Source organism: Cygnus atratus, chromosome 2 (assembly GCF_013377495.2).
Source record: "Cygnus atratus isolate AKBS03 ecotype Queensland, Australia chromosome 2, CAtr_DNAZoo_HiC_assembly, whole genome shotgun sequence".
In the NCBI taxonomy this organism is placed as follows: Eukaryota; Metazoa; Chordata; class Aves; order Anseriformes; family Anatidae; genus Cygnus; species Cygnus atratus.
In genome coordinates, this window is record NC_066363.1 from 61,327,214 (window position 1) to 61,346,335 (window position 19,122).

General features: G+C 36.3%; 1 protein-coding gene across 7 annotated transcripts in view; it reads left to right on the top strand.

The window, feature by feature from the left end:
• GOLGA4 (golgin A4) overlaps positions 1 to 19,122 on the top strand; it is a 63,849-nt gene that overhangs the window by 43,905 nt on the left and 822 nt on the right. For 4 of the 7 annotated variants that reach the window (XM_035552500.2, XM_035552505.2, XM_035552506.2 and 1 more), the window contains 7 exons: positions 2,785 to 2,898; positions 5,758 to 5,778; positions 5,946 to 6,014; positions 6,636 to 6,711; positions 8,395 to 8,498; positions 13,596 to 13,682; positions 16,457 to 16,520. In XM_035552500.2, coding sequence (XP_035408393.1) covers positions 2,785 to 2,898; positions 5,758 to 5,778; positions 5,946 to 6,014; positions 6,636 to 6,711; positions 8,395 to 8,498; positions 13,596 to 13,682; positions 16,457 to 16,486 — 501 coding nt within the window. In that variant the 3' untranslated portion in view covers positions 16,487 to 16,520. The remainder of the gene's footprint in view (positions 1 to 2,784; positions 2,899 to 5,757; positions 5,779 to 5,945; positions 6,015 to 6,635; positions 6,712 to 8,394; positions 8,499 to 13,595; positions 13,683 to 16,456; positions 16,521 to 19,122) is intronic. The other 3 variants (XM_035552501.2, XM_035552502.2, XM_035552503.2) reach the window with 3 other exon arrangements.

Below are 19,122 nucleotides of genomic sequence, written 5' to 3' on the forward strand. Positions count from 1 at the left end.
AGGTCTGTGACTGGAAGTCATGCAAATATAATTCCTTTCCGTTTTCTCATACATTTAGTCTGTATGTATGTCAGAAACATACATGCTGTACATTGTGCATAATTTTGCAGGTTTAGGCTAATTTGACTGTTTTGATTGGAGGACATGAACGATAATGTTAACACTGCAGTAAGCTGTAGTCTTGATATTTTAAATTTCAGACCAAGCATTTCTTTTTTTTTTTTTTTTTTACCTAATGGTGTATTTGTGTGTTCTTCTGTTACTTTGGGAAGAAAAAAAAAAACAAAACAGGGAATTTGCCTTGTTAGCTGAAAAGTTATTGCAAGAATCTCAGAAGTGGAAAATATTTGTTAAATTGAGCGTGTGTCCTGTTCATTGAGATCCCTACTAAAAATAGGAACATATGCATCCACAGCTGTATGGATTTTCTCAATTTAATATAGAGTTACCAGTTATTACTCAAGGGATACCTGACTTGACTCATGGTAGGTTTGAGAAACTTTGCATCAAGACGTTTATGCGGAGATGTTTCTCTGTCACAAATGGTAAGAAGATGAAGCAAAAATAATGCCAGTTGCAAGAATGAAGCTTGCTCATGTAATTGTGGAGCTTTTTGCTGGTTTTTAAATGTGGTTAATGATGTTAAAAATTAGACTAACTTGATGTGAGTATATATTAAAGACTAACAGGAATAATTCAGTCTGTTAATATGATTTATTTATGAAGTGGCACTTCTCTTGCTTTATTTGCTGTTTGCTAATCTTTCATAAGCATTTTTATCACATCGGATTTCATTAAAATCTCCCTAATTAAAGGATTTACAAAATCAGCATAGCCTGTAACTCGAGGGGTATGTTTTTTTCTATAAGTAAACTAAAGTATATAACTAAATCGAATGCTGTACTCCAGCTAGTTTATCTTAAGTCTGTCTTTGAGCTAAATATGCAATACCTGATTTCAGGTGTGTATTCTTTCATTTGTCATAATGTCTTCCATGTGAATAAGGATAGGCTCTGTGGCTTATTGAAGTCTTAGTCTATAACTTCAATTAAATCCAAATAGTATGTAGTTCACATGTTTTCAGAGTATGCCAGATGCTGTATAGAACAATAAGTTATTATTATAAACCCAGATTCTGTAGCATGTGAGAATCCCACATGATCTCTAAATATTTCAAATTGAAAATCATAATCTCTATTCAGGGGCTTATACAAATAACGTCTTACAGGTAGGTCCCTTTTACAGAAGTGTTATTCGACTTTTTGAGTTGAGTTTCTTTTTTGCATTTCAGCTACCTGCTATGACTAAGAATGATGTGCATGCAATTTTGATTTATCTGAATCGACAGTAGTCTAGAAAATGTAAGAATTTAGGTTCTTAGTTTAAAAAAAAAAGAAACAACTGAATATACTACGTTTTGAGAGTTTTTAACTAGAACAGTATAACTATCTATAAAAGAAACTGTAGAAAAGTTTAATTGTTGATGTATTTTTGAGGACACAAGTCACGTGAAGAAAAAATAATGTGGGGGGGGTCATGATGTTTGAGCCATGTTTTTAAGGTGGATATTCTTAAAACTTCTAGGCTGTAAAACTTCCTCAGGTACCATGACTTCCCATTCACTATCTTTTTTTTTTTTTTTAATGTGTTTTGTGGTGATGTGTGTTTTCAGCTTAGTCAATGTGGGGAGGATGCTTATTCTTAAGCAGAATACAAAGTGGCCCTACAGGGAAATAATTGTTTTTTACTTACGGCTTACACTAAATCTGTTAAAGCTGGACCAGCCTGCTAGTTCTCCAGTTACTTTTCCAGTGAATATTTTGTATCAGTATAGTTTGTACTCCAGAGATTTTGCATGGAATGAAAAATTTTGATCAGCAGTGCTTGGTAACAGTTGATTAATTGCATAAATTTGATCTGGTGCATATCGGAACAGGCAGCTCACTGCCATGCCTGGTTTGTGTGAATGAAGCTGAAGCTTTAATTTAGCTCAGCAATGGAGATCTGCAGTTTGAGTAGAAATTCTATTTCTTAAGCTTCCTAACATGTTATCTCACAAAAAGGCCAGAAGGAATATATTTAAAAAAAATACTTATTTTTGCAAAGTGCTAAATAGTTGGATTAAATTGCTAGGAATTAGATCATCCTATTTTCTCCTATAAATCTACTCATTTTGCTGTCATAAAAACATACAGGAATGTTTGTTCCTTCTTTACCATTCTTGCCACTGCTTCTTCCCTCCATGCTGCCCAGTGCCCCCTCCCCAACCACCTCAGTGAACAGGAGGTTGCTGTTTCTGTAAAAATAAATAAATAAATAAATAAACTAAATAAAATGCTTTAGGAACATCCTTGGGAGAGTTGGTGAGAAAAGGGTTCAAGTTCTTGTCACTTCCAGAGTATAAGAGACAATTCTGTATCATTATGTGTCCCATTCATAAAGGTCATACGAGCAAGCACAATCTCTCCAGCAGTACACTGGATTACACTCAAACACTGTCATAGTGCCAGAGAAAAATAGCTCTTTTTTGTAATTTTCAAAAAGATATCTGTAATCCTATGTAATCTGAATTGTTGAAGGCCTGCAAAATCTTGTTAAGCTCCTGTGGTTGTTCCGTGCTCTTTCAAAGTCCTGTAGTATAACTAGCCCTTAGACTGAATTTCAGACATACTCTGTTCTGTGTATGGCATAACTCTTTGATTGCATTCAGTCCGTTGACATTAGGTCTTGAGTGGTTAGCTGATGATTAATTGTATAACCAGTATTTTGTCCTGTATTTTGAAGGCTCGTGAAGAAGAAATGACAGCAAAAGTTCATGAGTTGCAGGCACAGTTAGAAGAATTGGAAAAGGAATACAAGCAAAGGATGGCAGAAGAGGAGCATCGAAACCATGAAAATGTGAGCTGGCATTAATGTTTACTGTTATATCTCTAAGTGTGAAATGTTTAGTCTTCATAAAATTCTACAGTTTGCTCTTAATTGGATTTTATTTGTATACCTGGCCTTCACTTTCTCATACAGTTTGTTCTTTTAGATGTTAACTTTGTCCAAAGTGAGCCTCCTTTGAATCTGCAGTATTTGATGCTACCCTTTTTAATATATATATGGAAAAAAAAACTTTTTTTTTAATTATTGGGATGGGTTTTCTTTTGTCTTTAGTGTCTCCTTTTTTTATGTTGATTTTACTGGACGCCCTTTTAGAACGAAAGGATATTGCATTATGTCATTTTTAATGTAATTTTTTTGAATTGAAATTCCAAACTGCATTGAAATAGTCCTTTGAATACATCAGGTGTGGACAGAGAACCCTTTGTTGAAGGAAGAGTTGGGCGCATGCTTTTTTGTCTTTCTGAAAACAGATTTTAGTTTGTGGAATTCTATGATGGATAAAAATACTTCCTGTTATTACATTGAGAAGAAGAAAAGTATATGAGGTGTTGTCATTGATCAGAAAATTCATTTTAGCCTTATTATTAGTTTTCATTTTGATAACAAGTACAAAAATATTTATATTATTACATCATTATACTATTGTGTTGTTATATATTATATATTTATAACAAGCACTAAAAGTATTTGACACTACAAACTTACAGTACAGATAACCTCACTGTTCTTAGTTTTGACAGGAGATAATACAACTCCTAATGTTTGTCCCCTGTTGTACACTTACAACACCCTTTATATTACTGTTATTAAGTATTCCATGAAATGAATGTTCTCATAATACAAAAAGCAAAAGAAATTTTAATCATACAGAATCACAGAATCGTCTAGCTTGGAAGAGACCTCCAAGATCACCTAGTCCAACCTCTGACCTAACACTAACAAGTCCTTCAGTAAACCATATCACTAAGCTCAACATCTAAACGTCTCTTAAAGACCTCCAGGGATGGTGACTCAACCACTTCCCTGGGCAGCCCATTCCAATGCCTAACAACCCTTTCGGTAAAGAAGTTTTTCGTAATATTGAACCTAAACCTCCCCAGGCGCAACTTCAGCCCATTCCCCCTCGTCCTGTCACCAGGCACGTGGGAGAATAGACCAACCCCCACCTCTCTACAGCCTCCTTTAAGGTACCTATAGAGAGCGATGAGGTCTCCCCTGAGCCTCCTCTTCTCCAGGCTGAACAACCCCAGCTCCCTCAGCCGCTCCTCGTAAGACTTGTTCTCCAGACCCCTCACCAGCTTCGTTGCCCTTCTCTGGACTCGCTCGAGCACCTCGACGTCCTTCTTGTAGTGAGGGGCCCAAAACTGAACACAGTACTCGAGGTGCGGCCTCACCAGAGCCGAGTACAGGGGGACAATCACTTCCCTCGACCTGCTGGCCACACTGTTTCTTATACAAGCCAGGATGCTGTTGGCCTTCTTGGCCACCTGAGCACACTGCTGGCTCATATTCAGCTGACTATCAACCAATGCTCCCAGGTCCTTCTCTGCCAGGCAGCTTTCCAGCCACTCATCTCCCAGCCTGTAGCTCTGCTTGGGGTTGTTGCGCCCCAGGTGCAGGACCCGGCACTTGGCCTTGTTGAACTTCATACAGTTGACCTCAGCCCATCGGTCCAGCCTATCCAGATCCTCCTGCAGAGCCTTCCTACCCTTGAGCAGATCGACACAGGCACCTAACTTGGTGTCATCTGCAAACTTACTGAGGGTGCACTCTGCAAACTTACTGAGGGTGCACTCGATCCCCTCATCCAGATCATCAATAAAGATATTAAAGAGGACTGGCCCCAGTACTGAGCCCTGGGGGACGCCACTAGTGACCGGCCTCCACCTGGTTTTGACTCCATTCACCACAACTCCTTGGGCCCGGCTATCCAGCCAGTTTTTAACCCAATGAAGCGTACGCCAGTTCAAGCCACGAGCAGCCAGTTTCTTGAGGAGAATGTTGTGGGAAACGGTGTGTATATGTATATATATATGTGTATATATATATATATATATATATATATAATATATATTATATAATATTATAAAATATATAATATTATATTATAAAATATATTATATAATATTATATTATAAATATAATACATAATAAATATAATCCCTGCTGATGATAATCTAGCATAATCTTGTATGGAGGAAGATTCTTAATGGACCTCTAAACTCTAACCATGATTCTGAGAAATACTTGTATTTGAATTTTTTGCCTTTAGGACTTCTCCATTAACTGTGTTTCACTACTGACTTTGTTGTGGAAGTCTACCGTAAATACATGCAGTCATTTAATATCATACATTAATCATCAAAATTACATATTCACTGATAGGACATGAAACTTACATCAAATCTATGTACCAGTGATGGTATTTGATATATTTCTCAGTTCTACTCAGAAGTGCATTGAAATCAAGAATTGTTGTTCATGTTATATTTCCTTGCCTTTCTTAATTTTTCCATGACTTGTCCTTGATACGTTTTTCTGAAACTAATTTTGTTACACAATAACGTGTATTTGCAGCTTTACAGAGCTAGATGAGAAATCTGGACAGGGATGTGGACATACCTGAGCATAAGCATACAAATCCATACAGGGATTTGTGCAATCCACACAGTACGTGTGCAAATAATTCACCCCATAAATACTGTTTAGCAATTATTTTTGTATTTATGATTGGGTAATTTCAGTTTTTATTATCATCAGTTAATCAGTGAGTTGATGTCTTTTATTTTTTAGCCTGTATACAGTGAATGATATATTCATTTTTTTTCTTATTTGCATTTTCATCTAATTTTGTTGTTGTTGTTCTAGGTGACAATAGCAGAACTTAAGGTAAGTTGAATTTAAAGATTTTTGCTTTCTAGATAGTGCTGTGTCACAGCAACTTGAAACTAGGAATACTCTTACGTTTCTGTGTATTAATTAAAAGGTGAAAGTTTATTGAAAAGTTACCTATCATATCTTCAGTAGTTTATTTCTGTATGTGGCTGTTCTTTCAGGCACAGCTGGCACAGAAGACAACACTAGTCAATGATTCAAAGTTGAAAGAGCAGGAGCTCAAAGAGCAGGTAAAGGTTTGAATGAGGGAAAAAAGTATTCTTTTTGACTTGTATTTGCAATATTAATGTTTTTTTCTTTTCAAATGACGATGTATTACATCTCCACACAGGAAGTATGAAACTAACATGCATGTAAAATAGTTTTGAGTCATACTGTCAGAAGATCTGTGTACTTTTTCAAAGTATTCCTCTATCCTGTATCTATGAAAATACCAAATGTTTGTGATGCAAGTTATCAAAGATGTTTGCACAATGAAAAACATAACAAAATACTTCATAAAATTATGGTTCTCCTCTTTTTGTAAAGCAAATATTTTTTGATGTTAGGCAAAAAAAAACCCACAACCCTCTTATGTGTTTGTGTATGAAATACACGTGTGTATCATGTCTGTATAGGTATATATGTATATATTCATAAAATTAGCTGTAGATACTCTCGTGTATATAAGTACAAACTTTTTCTTAGGTAGTTAGGCACAGTTTTTAATAACATTTTTTTAATATTTGCGTTCATTAAAGAGCAAATGCATTTTGCTTTAATAGAATGTCATGATATTTAGCTGAAAGTTCTTATGCTTAATTTTAGCTTCTCGAAAGCACCAGTTCTCATCTTGACTGTTCTCTGTTTAGATTCACGTACTGGAAGACCAGCTGAAAAATTTTGAGAAGAATGTTTATGTCACATCAGTTGGAACACCATATAGAGGTAAATACGCAGTTTCCTTCACATAAGCTTTTTCTTTGTTTGAAAAATACCCTTTGTTTTAGAGTACTTATTAAAATATCAGTCTTTCTGAAACAATCTTAAAATGTTTTTATGACATCTTGTCCCTGTTTTCTTTTCTGTTTTAATAGAGTTGGTGTGTGATTTCAGAAGAGCAAATCATGTAGCATTTTGTTTGATGCCTGTTTTTATGTCTTACAGTTACAAGAGCACTTTATCAAAGTTCTTAAGCTTTCTGTATCCCCAGCGGGAGTGATGTAGGCAGTGTCAGTAAAAATGGGATGGAGGGGAATTATTTGTCTTGTTGAATTAATATATGTTTATGACTCTTTAAAAATCTTAACAATACAAATACTAGATCTCACAGATCTTTCTGTGATCTGCAAGATTTGTCCTGACATCTTGATCACAGTAATATTATCTCATATTTCATAGAATCATTAAGGTTGGAAAAGACCTCCAAGATCATCTGGTCCAACCATCACCCTACCACCAGTATCACCCACTAAACTTTGTCCCTGAGTGCCAGGTCCAACTTTTCCTTAAACACCCCCAGGGATGGCAACGCCGCCACTTCCCTGGGCAACCCGTTCCAATGCCTGACTGCTCTTTCTGAGAAGAAATGTCTCCTGATTTCCAACCTAACCCTCGCCTGGTGCAACTTGAGGCCATTCCCTCTAGTCCTATTACTAGTTACCTGTGAGAAGAGACCGACCCCCAGCTCCCCAACACCTTCCTTTCAGGAAATTATAGAGAGCAATAAGGTCTTCCCTGAGCCTCCTCTTCTCTAGACTAAACAACCCCAGTTTCCGCAGCTGCTCCTCATAGGACTTGTGTTCCAGAACACAAGTCCATATTTGTTCCGTATTTGTTAAGAACACTCCTGTAAAGAGTCGTAGTCATAGGTTGGTGTACTCCTTTTTGTTTCTTCATATGTATCCTCTATCTCCTGCCTTATGTGTAGTTTGTGAGATAGCTAAAGCTTGTCTCTTGGTCTCGTACTACAGTTCTACAGGTTCCTTGATAACCCTATAGCTAACACAGATCAAAAGTATTTTACTGGAAAAAATATTAACACTTGCAATTATTTCAATTTTTCTTACATCTGCTTTTCAACTATTTCGCTACTGCTGTTCTTCCATCCTTTTAAAGTAAAGCATTTTTACAAACAAACAAGAAAATCAGAAATTGAGGCCTGTCAGGACTAAGTAGACTTGTTTGACTATCTTAAATTCAGAATCTCTATTATATCAGTTCATCTTTTCTGCATTTACTCTAAAACCTAAATACATGTAATGTCTGAATTCAGATGAATTGACATAACATTGAAATTAACTCATAGTCAAGAAAAACAACACAATCTAAGCAAAAACATTTTAAGTGCCTCTGTTATGAGTAAAGAAGTAAAGATGCACAGATTTTCATTTAAGAAACGAAATTTCAGGAGTAGCATATTGTAAAGTCTATTGAAGTAAATGTGCCGATCCATTCTATTTTAAGTTTTGGTAAATTGCTCTCAGTAAGTTTTAGGCATTTGGCATAATTATGGTCACTACTACGGTGTTTCTTAGTTGATTACATTTTATTCCAGTCACTTTCTGGCTAAGAGTAACTTAGACTGTTGTCAGTGACTCTCAGTATAAATATACTCTTTTGTTGACACAGATGGAAACCTTCACCGTACTGATGTTTCTCTCTTTGGAGAGCCTACTGAATTTGAATACTTGAGGAAAGTGCTCTTTGAATATATGATGGGTCGTGAGACTAAGGTATGGAAACTTGTATACAGGGACATGTGATTTGGGTTAAAATGAAGTTGAGCTCCTTTGCTGTACAGATTTGAAACACCATGTGTTTGTGATTCATCACATGTTGTCTGTTACTGTCACTGGATTCAACAAGCTTTTTTTTTCCACCCAAAGAGGCACGGTCCGTATCTTCACAAACTTCATCAGCATGCTGAGATGAAGCATAGGGGAAACAAAGGGGAGAAGACTGGGGAGGGAAAGGGAGGGAGTATCAAATCTCTCACCAAGATACTTATGGATACTAAAACCTCAATAGGTAGGTATGGTTTTACTAGCAAAAGCCCTATTGTCAGTCAAACTTAGTGTACTTTGAATGCTGGTATGCATTATATTAGCAGAAGTACTCTTTTGATGTCATCTTGACACAAACAGGATAAGTAAGAGTTGCATTAAATAACAGCTTGTTAGTAGCTCTGAAGATAGTGAAATACTTCTTTAATTGTTCCTTAAAGATGTTTTATAAGGCTCCCAAATCTGTATACCTTCTCTAGAAAGTATTAATTTGCTTTTAAAAGCAGTGAAAAGCTGCACAGTAGGCTCTTATTGGATGCTGACACGCTTGTGAAATCATTCCTAAGTTGGGATTTTACTAGCTTATAACAAACAATACTGATGCTTAGAGATTGACCAGGTTCAAAAGAGGTATGTCATAACACAAACATTTTTCTTGGATGATAGATGCTGTTTGGATGAATGTATTTTTTTTTCCTCCCTGGAGATTTTCCATTCTTTGTAGTACTTCTTTCAGCTTGGACTACTATTAAGCAGAGAGATTTTAGGCAGGTTTGTGTGTTAATTAGGTTTGTTCTCATTGTGCTCTGTACAGAATAAAACTTGGTCTATGCGAGACTTCTTGTCCTTATGGGATCCCTCTTTCTTTTTCTTTTTATCCCTTTCCTTACTTTGATATTAACTCCATTTTTATTAAAAATATAAATGCCAGCTCAAAAAAAAAAAAGTATTAGCTTCTCTTCACAAGCCTGTGGCTCATTGGACGGCTCTCTTACTTTAATAGCATCTGATTGAAATCATTAAAGAAAAACATGTACGTTGATGGATGTTATGTTTTTGAATTGTGAGGGACATAGACAAGAGAGAATGTTTAAAAAGAATTTGTCAGCAATGCTTCAATTTCGCCCAACCCTTGAGACATCAGTGGATGACTCTTGCAGATAGCTGATGCAAGTAGCAAAGTTGCATTCAAGGAAACCTAATTTGAAACCTCTTCTGTCACTCATTAATGCTGTTTCTTATTGGGCTTCAAAATATTACTGTACATGCCTCAAAACTTTGGAAAATAAAACTGATTTTATTTTCCTTTTCAGCAGGGACATACTAAAATTTGCAGCTGACTTGTTCAATAACAGCAACAAACATGCTAAAGTAAATTGATTTTAGGTCTCTTCTGCCATTCTTTCAGTTGCTTAGATGAAAAGATATATCCATCTTATATATATCTTTCATATAAGAGTAAATACATAACGTAAGCAAATATTAATAAATATATATATTTATTTGCCCTGGAGAATACACTGTATTTAACCAGAAGGTGCCATACGACATTTCCACACACAGGCTCCTAAAAGCAGATGAGTAGTGGGGGGGGTGGGGGAAAAAAAAGATGGAAATTTAGTTCCTGCAATAACTTTAGAAGGCATTGTTTTAAAGTAGATATAATTGAATGGGGAAATGCATTTAATTCAAACAAGCAGAAGAACTTACTTTCAAAGCACTACAAATTTTAGCTTTGGGAAATTAGATTTAGATAAGTGATGGAGAATGACAAGCTTATTCAAACTGAATGTGATTGTATTCCTCTCTGTTGTGTGTTTATACTAATATGATTACCTCTTAGCAGTATTTATGTGAAGATAAATGTTCTTACATATTGCAAAAAAGGGAAACATTTCTTATATTGTCTAGTCCTGATCAAGACTGTAGTTGTACTGGCATTTGCTAATGGAAAATTTAAATGGAATGAAAGCTAACATTTTACTAATTCAAATATGAAGGTATTTTGATGGTTTCTTCACTTTTGCCTTAAATAGTATTTACAAGCTGATACCATGTGCTTGTTGTTCAACCATTAGACATGTGACTAGTAGAAGTGAGCTAAGTGTCTGTTCTCCTGAGGATTGTGTTTTGTCTTATTTACTGAACTATGTCTTGAAAGCTGTTTGGTTTCTTCCTGCTGTGCTAATTGGAGAACCATGAGCAATGGTGATGTGATTGATAAAATGTTTAAATATATAGTCTGAATGTGTTCATAAAGCATTGATAAGCATTTATTTAAATTCTCAACAGAGTCCTTGAGTTAAAAGATCTCTACTGAGATACACCTCTTTGGTGCAGACGTACCCTCCTCCTAGTCTTGGTTTTCCGGGACTAGGCGAGGCAGTTTTTTTTAGTTTTCTCTTGTAAGACGTGTCTCTTCCCCAGATCATTGTGCAGGGTATCCTTCTGGAGTACAAATAAATACTCCATGTCTCAAAGGTGGTTTAGCAGTGAAATCAGCGATCTCAATGGGCATGATTTGTTCTTCTTTGAGAGAAGTTCAGCAGAAGCTGTGTAACTATACAGGACAGTTTGCCATCAATGTGGCCTGATACATGATTCTGGAATTGTATCTAGCAGAGTGATGAACGAGTACCTCACTTGTCTTGAAGTGCTGGAGACTAACTAACACTCAGGAATTACAATCATGATGTATAATCTGTATAACCTGCAACCTGTCGCAGTCATAAACTGTTTGACCAGTGTATACACGTATCTTTGGGGTTTTTTGTTGTCCTTCCCTGCAGCCCATCTTGTTTGTTTGTTTGTTTCCCTCTTCCTTGGCAGGTCCGATGAAATGAAATGAGATGGCATGCTTAGAAAAAGCTGGCAACTTGTTGAGAATATCTGAATTTGGAGATACATGGCACAAACCGTTAGGTTCAATAAAACTACATTTTCTACAGCCATGCGAACAGCTGAACTGTCCAGCTCTCCTGCACACTTAATATTAAGTCTTGCAGAATTCCTAGAGAACCGTTTTGGCAGATCCTTCTACTTGTAACTTCATTATGCTGTTTGGAGTCTGTTTTGAGGTCTGAAAGTCAGTCTGAGTGTTGTATGTGTATAATAAATGTGTTTTGATCTGCTCCATACAGGGGAGAATGGAATAGAGTGGAAGTGTGTTCTGTTAGATTTGCTTTGGGCTTTGCTGCTCTCCAGCAGAGATGAAAAATTCATGCAGATCTTTTTTTGGCACCCGGACACACTTTTGTGCATTGTGGAATAACGGGATATTTCTATAGAAGTCAGTTGTGATTTTTGAAGAGTCTACCTTTGACCAGTCCCTCTCAAATCATAGAGAGACTGATGGATATCATTGTAACAGTATTTTTTATGGAGATCGCCTACCCAAATATATAGACCTCAGAAAAAGAAATGGGGACACAAGGTAGAATCTCTTATAATAAGACTGGATATTGTATTTGTTAAAGCTAAGGGTCTATCAGTAGGTAGATATGGAGATGCTTGCACCGTAAAATATGTGTAGGTATTCACACTTAGAGTTACTAGATTTTGTTTCTATTATAGTGAAATAGACTGCTTGAGAAATAACTGTGCAACTGTGAATAGTATTGAATAATTCTGTTTTAGAATCTCCCTTGTGGCTTCAAGAGCTTGGAAAATTTCAAGTGATTGATAGTGGTGAATTACAAAACGCACGTTTACAGGAAATAAGGTTTTAGATAGCGTCTAAAGCATCTGTGCTTTCATGCAGTATTTGCTGTGTTTGTAGATTTTTTGTTAATGTTTGCATGCCATTGTGTCCTGTAGAAAACTGTTGAGAGGGTTTTCTTGGTAGCTCTGTTGTAAGGTGTCGTAAGGAATAGATTCTAAGCTCGGTGCTTTCTTTCGGTCCTAGATAATTGTGATGAAGTTTTTTATAAATGAAGTCAGAAAAGCATGATGTCAGTTTGTGACACTGAGCATGTTCCTCTGTGCATCTGGGTACTGCAGTAGAGGCACTTCTAAATTATGGGAACTATTTGTTTGTCAGAATGAAGGCTTTTGAACTGAAAGTGGTCAACAGGACTATTTTTTTTTCTTTTCATTTTTATCCCTAGTTAATGATATACAGAAACAGTTGTTGCAAATCAGGAGTTACCTATTGATTTTAGCTGTGGTCATTTTTGTCATGCGGCTGCTTTGTTGCTGCAGTCTCCCTCTTCACTCCACATGTGAGGCTGGTAATAAACAGTAGACCTCCAGAGCAGCAATCTTATCTCACCCACATTCTTGAAGAGCTGCAGTTACTGCTTTCGTAGCAGTCACCTTCTGTTTAAGCTGCACTGTGGTTATTGCTTTGACCTTTCTTGTAAAAGTCAGCAGAACCTTGTTTTGTGCCTTTTGGAATTTTTTGTTCCCGCTAATCTGTTTTTAAAAGAGAAATAATCATCGCTTGTTTTGCACAAAGGTTTGACATTTTGACATACTCCATCTGAGGCTATCTAAATGATTTACTATTTAAATATGACATTCTGTGTACCCGCTAAAAATATTTAGACAACTGCTGTTCCATGTCTCACATTTGGATCTGCTTTCTCAGTGTTTCATTTCTTTGTGTTTCTTTACAAAATATTTGAATGATAGGAATATAGTTGGATTCATAAGGACTCTTTCAGGTGCAGTGTGCCTCAAATGTGCTTTCCAGGAGCGCCATATAAGGACGAAATGTGGTAGGAGCAGGATTTGCAACAGTATGATTGTGATTTCTTCATTAATGGATTTTAAGTAGATACAATGGAGCTGACGTCATATTAAAGTAGCTGCAGTTTGTGACAACGTGAAATGAAGACTCTTCATGGTTTCCATGTAATTCACATAATGTATGATGTCATGCACATATGATGTGAATCTCACATTTATATCTTACTCCTTTCAATATGTTTTCTGTTGACATTACTAAAAATAGCATCCAGTATTCTGAAGTGAAATGCTTTTTAAAATATTACAAAGCATTTTAGGGCACATGAAATTGATTATAGATGATCTGTTTCCTTTTAGACAATGGCCAAGGTTATAACAACAGTTCTGAAGTTCCCAGCTGATCAGACTCAGAAGATACTAGAACGAGAAGATGCTCGACCATTGGTAAGTTGTGTAAGCAAAGTGTAGTTATGCAAAAGAGATGAGGTAGCAAGAATAAGAAGTTGGAAGCTTTCTTTAGGTCTCCCTTTCTCCCTTTGCTTATTCAAGAGAACTTATCTCCTCCTCTTTTTCTTCTTCAGTGGAATGTCATATTCTGGCAGTAGGTTTGAGTTTATAGCAAAAGGGGGGGGCGGGGGGTAAGACCAAGCATATTTTCTTAGCTAGAATTTCATATCACTGGTTAAAACATATTTGTGAAAGCTGTGGTACAACAGAGCAAAGCAAGTTCAGTCACTGCTACTATTCTGCAGATCAGTTTTCATACTGAAAAAGTAATCCGAGAGAAAATTCATGTTTCTTAAACTCAGAAGTTTCTGTGGATTCATAGCAGTTTTTATGAAAAAAAAGATTATTTTTTTTTTTACAGCCCTAGGATAAAATTTCTGACAAAAGCAAGAGCAATGTTTGCTTGTAGAATAGAAAACTGATTAGCTCACTCATCTGGGATATGCATGATTGAAGTGAAATATATACATTTAGGTTAGTTTTATGTCAGTATCCTAATAAGTTGTTTTTTTTTTAATTATTATTTTTTTGTACTTAACATCAAAATATGTCAGGTTCACTCTCAGTAAGGACAGATCAAAATAACAATCTTAGGCACTTTGGTAACAGAGCACAGAAACCCTTTCTCCAACTCTGTCTTGCCATCAGTGCTGAGTAACACTCAGCAGTACTGTAGCAATATTGGATCTTGCACAACTGTGAGGGATGAAGTAAAATGATGACAATTAATCTGCATAGATAGATGCAAGATACATGCATTAGAGAATAAAATTGGTTGAACACTGAATAGAGAATGATTCTTTTTAATTGACCCTAAATAAAGACTGCTTTTGTTGTTGTTGTTTTTGGTATTATTTGTGCCCCCCCGCCACAAATTTTGTGAGGGATAGAATGGAATGGTATTTACCAGGAAGGTGAATTTGAAATTGAGAAGCAGAGCACAAAGAGAGGAATACAGGAGCATAAACATTTCTTTGGTCTACTCTTACTACTTTATGTAGTGGAGGTATTTTTCATTAAGACAAAAACTGCAGTAATACTCTTTCTACATTGTATCTGAAGTCGACATTGTGATCCACCTCTTTGTGGGTCAATGAGTAAAATATTTAGGAATTAAAATGAGAGAACAAAATTCCGGTTTTCTCACGGGCCTTTTGTATATATTTAACACTTTTAGGAACAGAATTGGAAAAAAAAATAGTGAACGTTTTCACTTGTAGTTGCAATTTACATAATGCTACTACATGTTGTAGTTGCATTAAAATTCGGATGTAGAAAAATACCATTTCATCTGCTTGAAGTATCAAATGAGGGAAGTGTTTGATACTTCAACATTTTCCTGTATACTTGTAGCCTTGATTGTCTTGCTATCTTAAGTGTTCAATATACTTTTGAAATGATGTAAATGCTGTTAATAGTACAGCTCTAGTAAGTCTTGTGCATCCCAAACATGGTGTCAGGAAGCTCTCGTTTAAACCACTTTCACCTCTGCCGTATTATTTGAAATTAACACTATTCTTGCTTCGGAAATAACACGACAAAATATAGTTATTGCTTTCTTAAGACACACTTTTCTTTTGGCAAGCTCCAGTAATACTTTTTAGAAGTATTTTTGAGTTGGTTAAAAGTGAGGTTAGACAGATGGACCATATTTTTCGGTCCCTCCAGCTTTTTGGTATTTGAAACCTGGTCTTCCTAAAACAGACACTTGAAAATTTTCTTTAGTATGAGAAGTTGCAACTTGAATTCATTCAACAAGTTTTGGTCCTTGGGTTTAAATTGTGGCTAGAACATACTTTGAATTACTTTGCAGACTGCAAGTGCTTTGATTGTTAAGGATATCATAATTGAAAGAACGTAATGTCCTGATCAAAACTTCTTGGGTTTCACATAGCAGTCCCTTCTTGGCTCAGATCTAGCCTATCAGTTTTTCTCCTTTCCAAGTCCACAAAGATAAAGTTAGACATCTAACAGAAACTCAAATATTAGGGCATGTTATGCGTGCAACTAATGAAAGACTTAGTAATTTTTTTTCAATTTCAAAGTTAAGTGTTTGTTTACTGAAGGATAAATTAATATTTCTGACAAGTCTTTTGTAATTCTGTTAAAGACTAAAAAGAGTGGAGCAGTTGTCATAAATTATTCTATTAAGAGATATGTTTGGGGTTGGTTTGCTTGCTGACATTTACTAACATGATCATAGTGTTTCTCCACATAATACCAGCATGATGTTGGTATTTGAAAATACCGAGTATTTAGTTCTCATGAGTAATAACTGTCTAAGCTTACAACATGAATGTGCTTTTTTAACATAAAGCTTAGTTGTTTTTGTATGTTCATTTATAGCCAAAAGGTTTATAACTAATTTTAATGTGTAAATTGCTAATTATCTGTGCTACTGAGAAAGAATAAACATGCGTATGTTAGGAAGTGTCTATGAGTACTTACCCTTTTAACGTCTGGGTGGGTCTTTCTTAAACAGTGGGCATATGTTTAAGAGGTTTCTATTGAAAACTTTAACAAATTTCAAGGTAAATAAACATATATTAGACCAATATATCTGTATCACTAATCTGTTTTTTTTTTTTTAACTACATAATATCATAGTCTAACTGCGGCAATCTCATTTGTAAGCAGTAGATGTCCACAGAGTTCTTACCTACACTATTAACCACGTAGTCCAATAAGCTGTTTTCTTCCTGGCTTTGTAGTTTGCCTCACCTCGCAGTGGTATCTTCTGAATATTCCATCAGTCTGTGCTTAGTTAGCATGTGGGTGAGTGAAGACTAATACATACTTGTTTTATTTGGAGATGAAACCCGTAGTATGACAGTAATCATTCTTCTCTTTTTTTTTCTTGCATGCTTTTGTTCGTTAAAAACATTTTCAAACGTTTTTGTCCTGTAAGTGTATGATAAACTTTGTTCTACTTTTAATCATGTTTTGCTTTACAAAGCCAAGATTGAAAAGGGGGAATGCTGATTCAAAACCAATCTTTTTAAGGTATAAGAATAACTTGAAATGTTGATTGAGGTTCAAAACTCTCAATTATAGGGGAAAAATCAGATTTTAAATGATATGTAATATTAAATTTTACTGTACTTGGCTTTGTTTTGTCTTTATTCACTTTCTGATTTCTTTTTTTTTTTTGAAAATAGGCAAATAGATAAGTCAGATTCTGAAAGAGCCTGTACTGCTTTAAATGAATTTTTACATCTTATGAATAAGAGAATTGATTATTTGAAAAAAGATAAGTGAAACATTCTCTGTAGAGGAATTAGGTATGATTACTTTTAAACATCAGTACCTTTCTGAATCAGAGCTTTGGCTTGGCATCAAGAGCAGAGAGAGCAGCAAGATTAGGGAGAACAGTTTGTGGAGCTTTATGCTTTCAGTTTATTGTCCTTTTTTTTTGAAGGTTTCATTTACCTATTTTCATGAGTGAACTGCAGAACTAATTGTAGTGTTACAGAAAAGCAACAGCTGATTTAGGTCTAAAGATAAAGGTTGCATCTGACTAGCCTTGCTAAACAAGCAACATGAGCACAGTAGTGGTCGAGAACATGCAAGTAACAGGTAGTGCTTTCTGCACTGGCCAGGATTACTTTTTGAGTTGTTAGTGGTGCATAATCATAGAATCATTAAGGTTGTAAAAGACCTCCAAGATCATCTGGTCCAACCATCACCCTACCACTAATGTCACCCACTAAACCATGTCCCTATGTACCACGTCCAACCTTTCTTTGAACACCCCCAGGGACAGTGACTCCACCACCTCCCTGGGCAACCCGTTCCAATGCCTGGCTGCTCTTTCTGAGAAGAAATGTCTCCTCATTTCCAACCTGAACCTCCCCTGGCTCAACTTGAGGCCATTCCCTCTAGTCCTACCACTAGTTATCTGTGAGAAGAGGCTGACCCCCAGCTCCTCAGAACATCCTTTCAGGTAGCTGTAGAGAGCAATAAGGTCTTCCCTGAGCCTCCTTTTCTCCAGACTGAACAATCCCAGTTCCCTCAGCCGCTCCTCATATGACTTGTGCTCCAGGCCCCTCACCAGCTTCGTTGCCCTTCTCTGGACATGCTTCAGGGCCTCCATGTCCTTCTTGTAGCGAGCAGCCCAAAACTGAACACAGTACTCGAGGTGCGGCCTCACCAGAGCAGAATACAAGGGGACAATCACCTCCCTGGTCCTGCTGGCTTTACTTAAGAAACTCTTCAGATGGATTTTGTAGGATGTGGCCAGCATAACTTTTCTTTTCATCCTTTGCAACTGAAAAGCTTTGCAGAGTTGCCGGGAATTGGTTCAGTGCATCTGCAGAGCTGGCTGGCTGTTGGCTGACCTGCAGCGCTAGGCTCAGTGTGTGCTCCTGGCCTGCACCACCTCCACCACAGCATGGACCAGCCTAGGTCTTTCCACTGCCAGGCACCACAAGGCAGCCAACAGCCTTTATTCCTCTCTTGCAGTCATGTAAATAGAGCCTACAACACAAGCCAACCTTTGTTTTGAAGGCAAAAAAATTCTACTCAGCTAACACGGTCTCCACTTTTATTTTTATTTTGTGTTGTCTTAAGCCTTTCACTTTGAATACAATAACGAGTGCATTTTATTGCACTTAAAATGCATTTGGACTGTTTGCCTCTTAGTCTTGATCACTTCTTGACAATTTCAGCAACTGTTTTCTCTAGCTTTCTGTTGAAAATATTTGAATTGTTAGCAATTATAGGACAAAGCTATTTACAGCACTATTGCAGAAAGCATGTCTGAAATTTAAATTCTTGACATACAGTCTGTAATGCTGTATAAAAAAGTTCTCAGCCATTTTTGATGGCTCTCACAGGAAGGCATAATCTTTGACTTACTGTCAGCAATTACCTATTACAGCTTCAAAACTTAAGCCAGTGTTTATGGAAGCCATTCAGCCCCCATTACTGGATTGTAGTTTCTTAGTTTATTTCAAATATTTTTGTGACATGTCAGTAGTTAGCCAGCAAATGGAATAATATTCTTGCATGTATAAAACTTAGAAATTAAGGTGATTTTGGCTTCATTGTGAAAGTAATAAATCTTTTCCTGGTAGATGAGGCCTTTTGCTAGCCCCAAAATTTGAGTTCATTTTGATTTTGATGACAGGCTTTATGCAGAGAGGACAGCTTTGTCCCAGTTTTTCATTGGATTGAAATGCAACATTGTGGTAGACTTATCTATTTCCAGTGAGACTCTTAACTTTTTTGTTACAGGTCTGTTTATTTTATTTTTTTTCAATCACACTTTCTCAACTGTTTTGAAAATATTGGAATTACTTGCTCAAAATCAGTTAATAATTTGGTCATCTGACTTACCTGAAATTCTTGCCTGTCCTATTCCTATCAATAACCAACA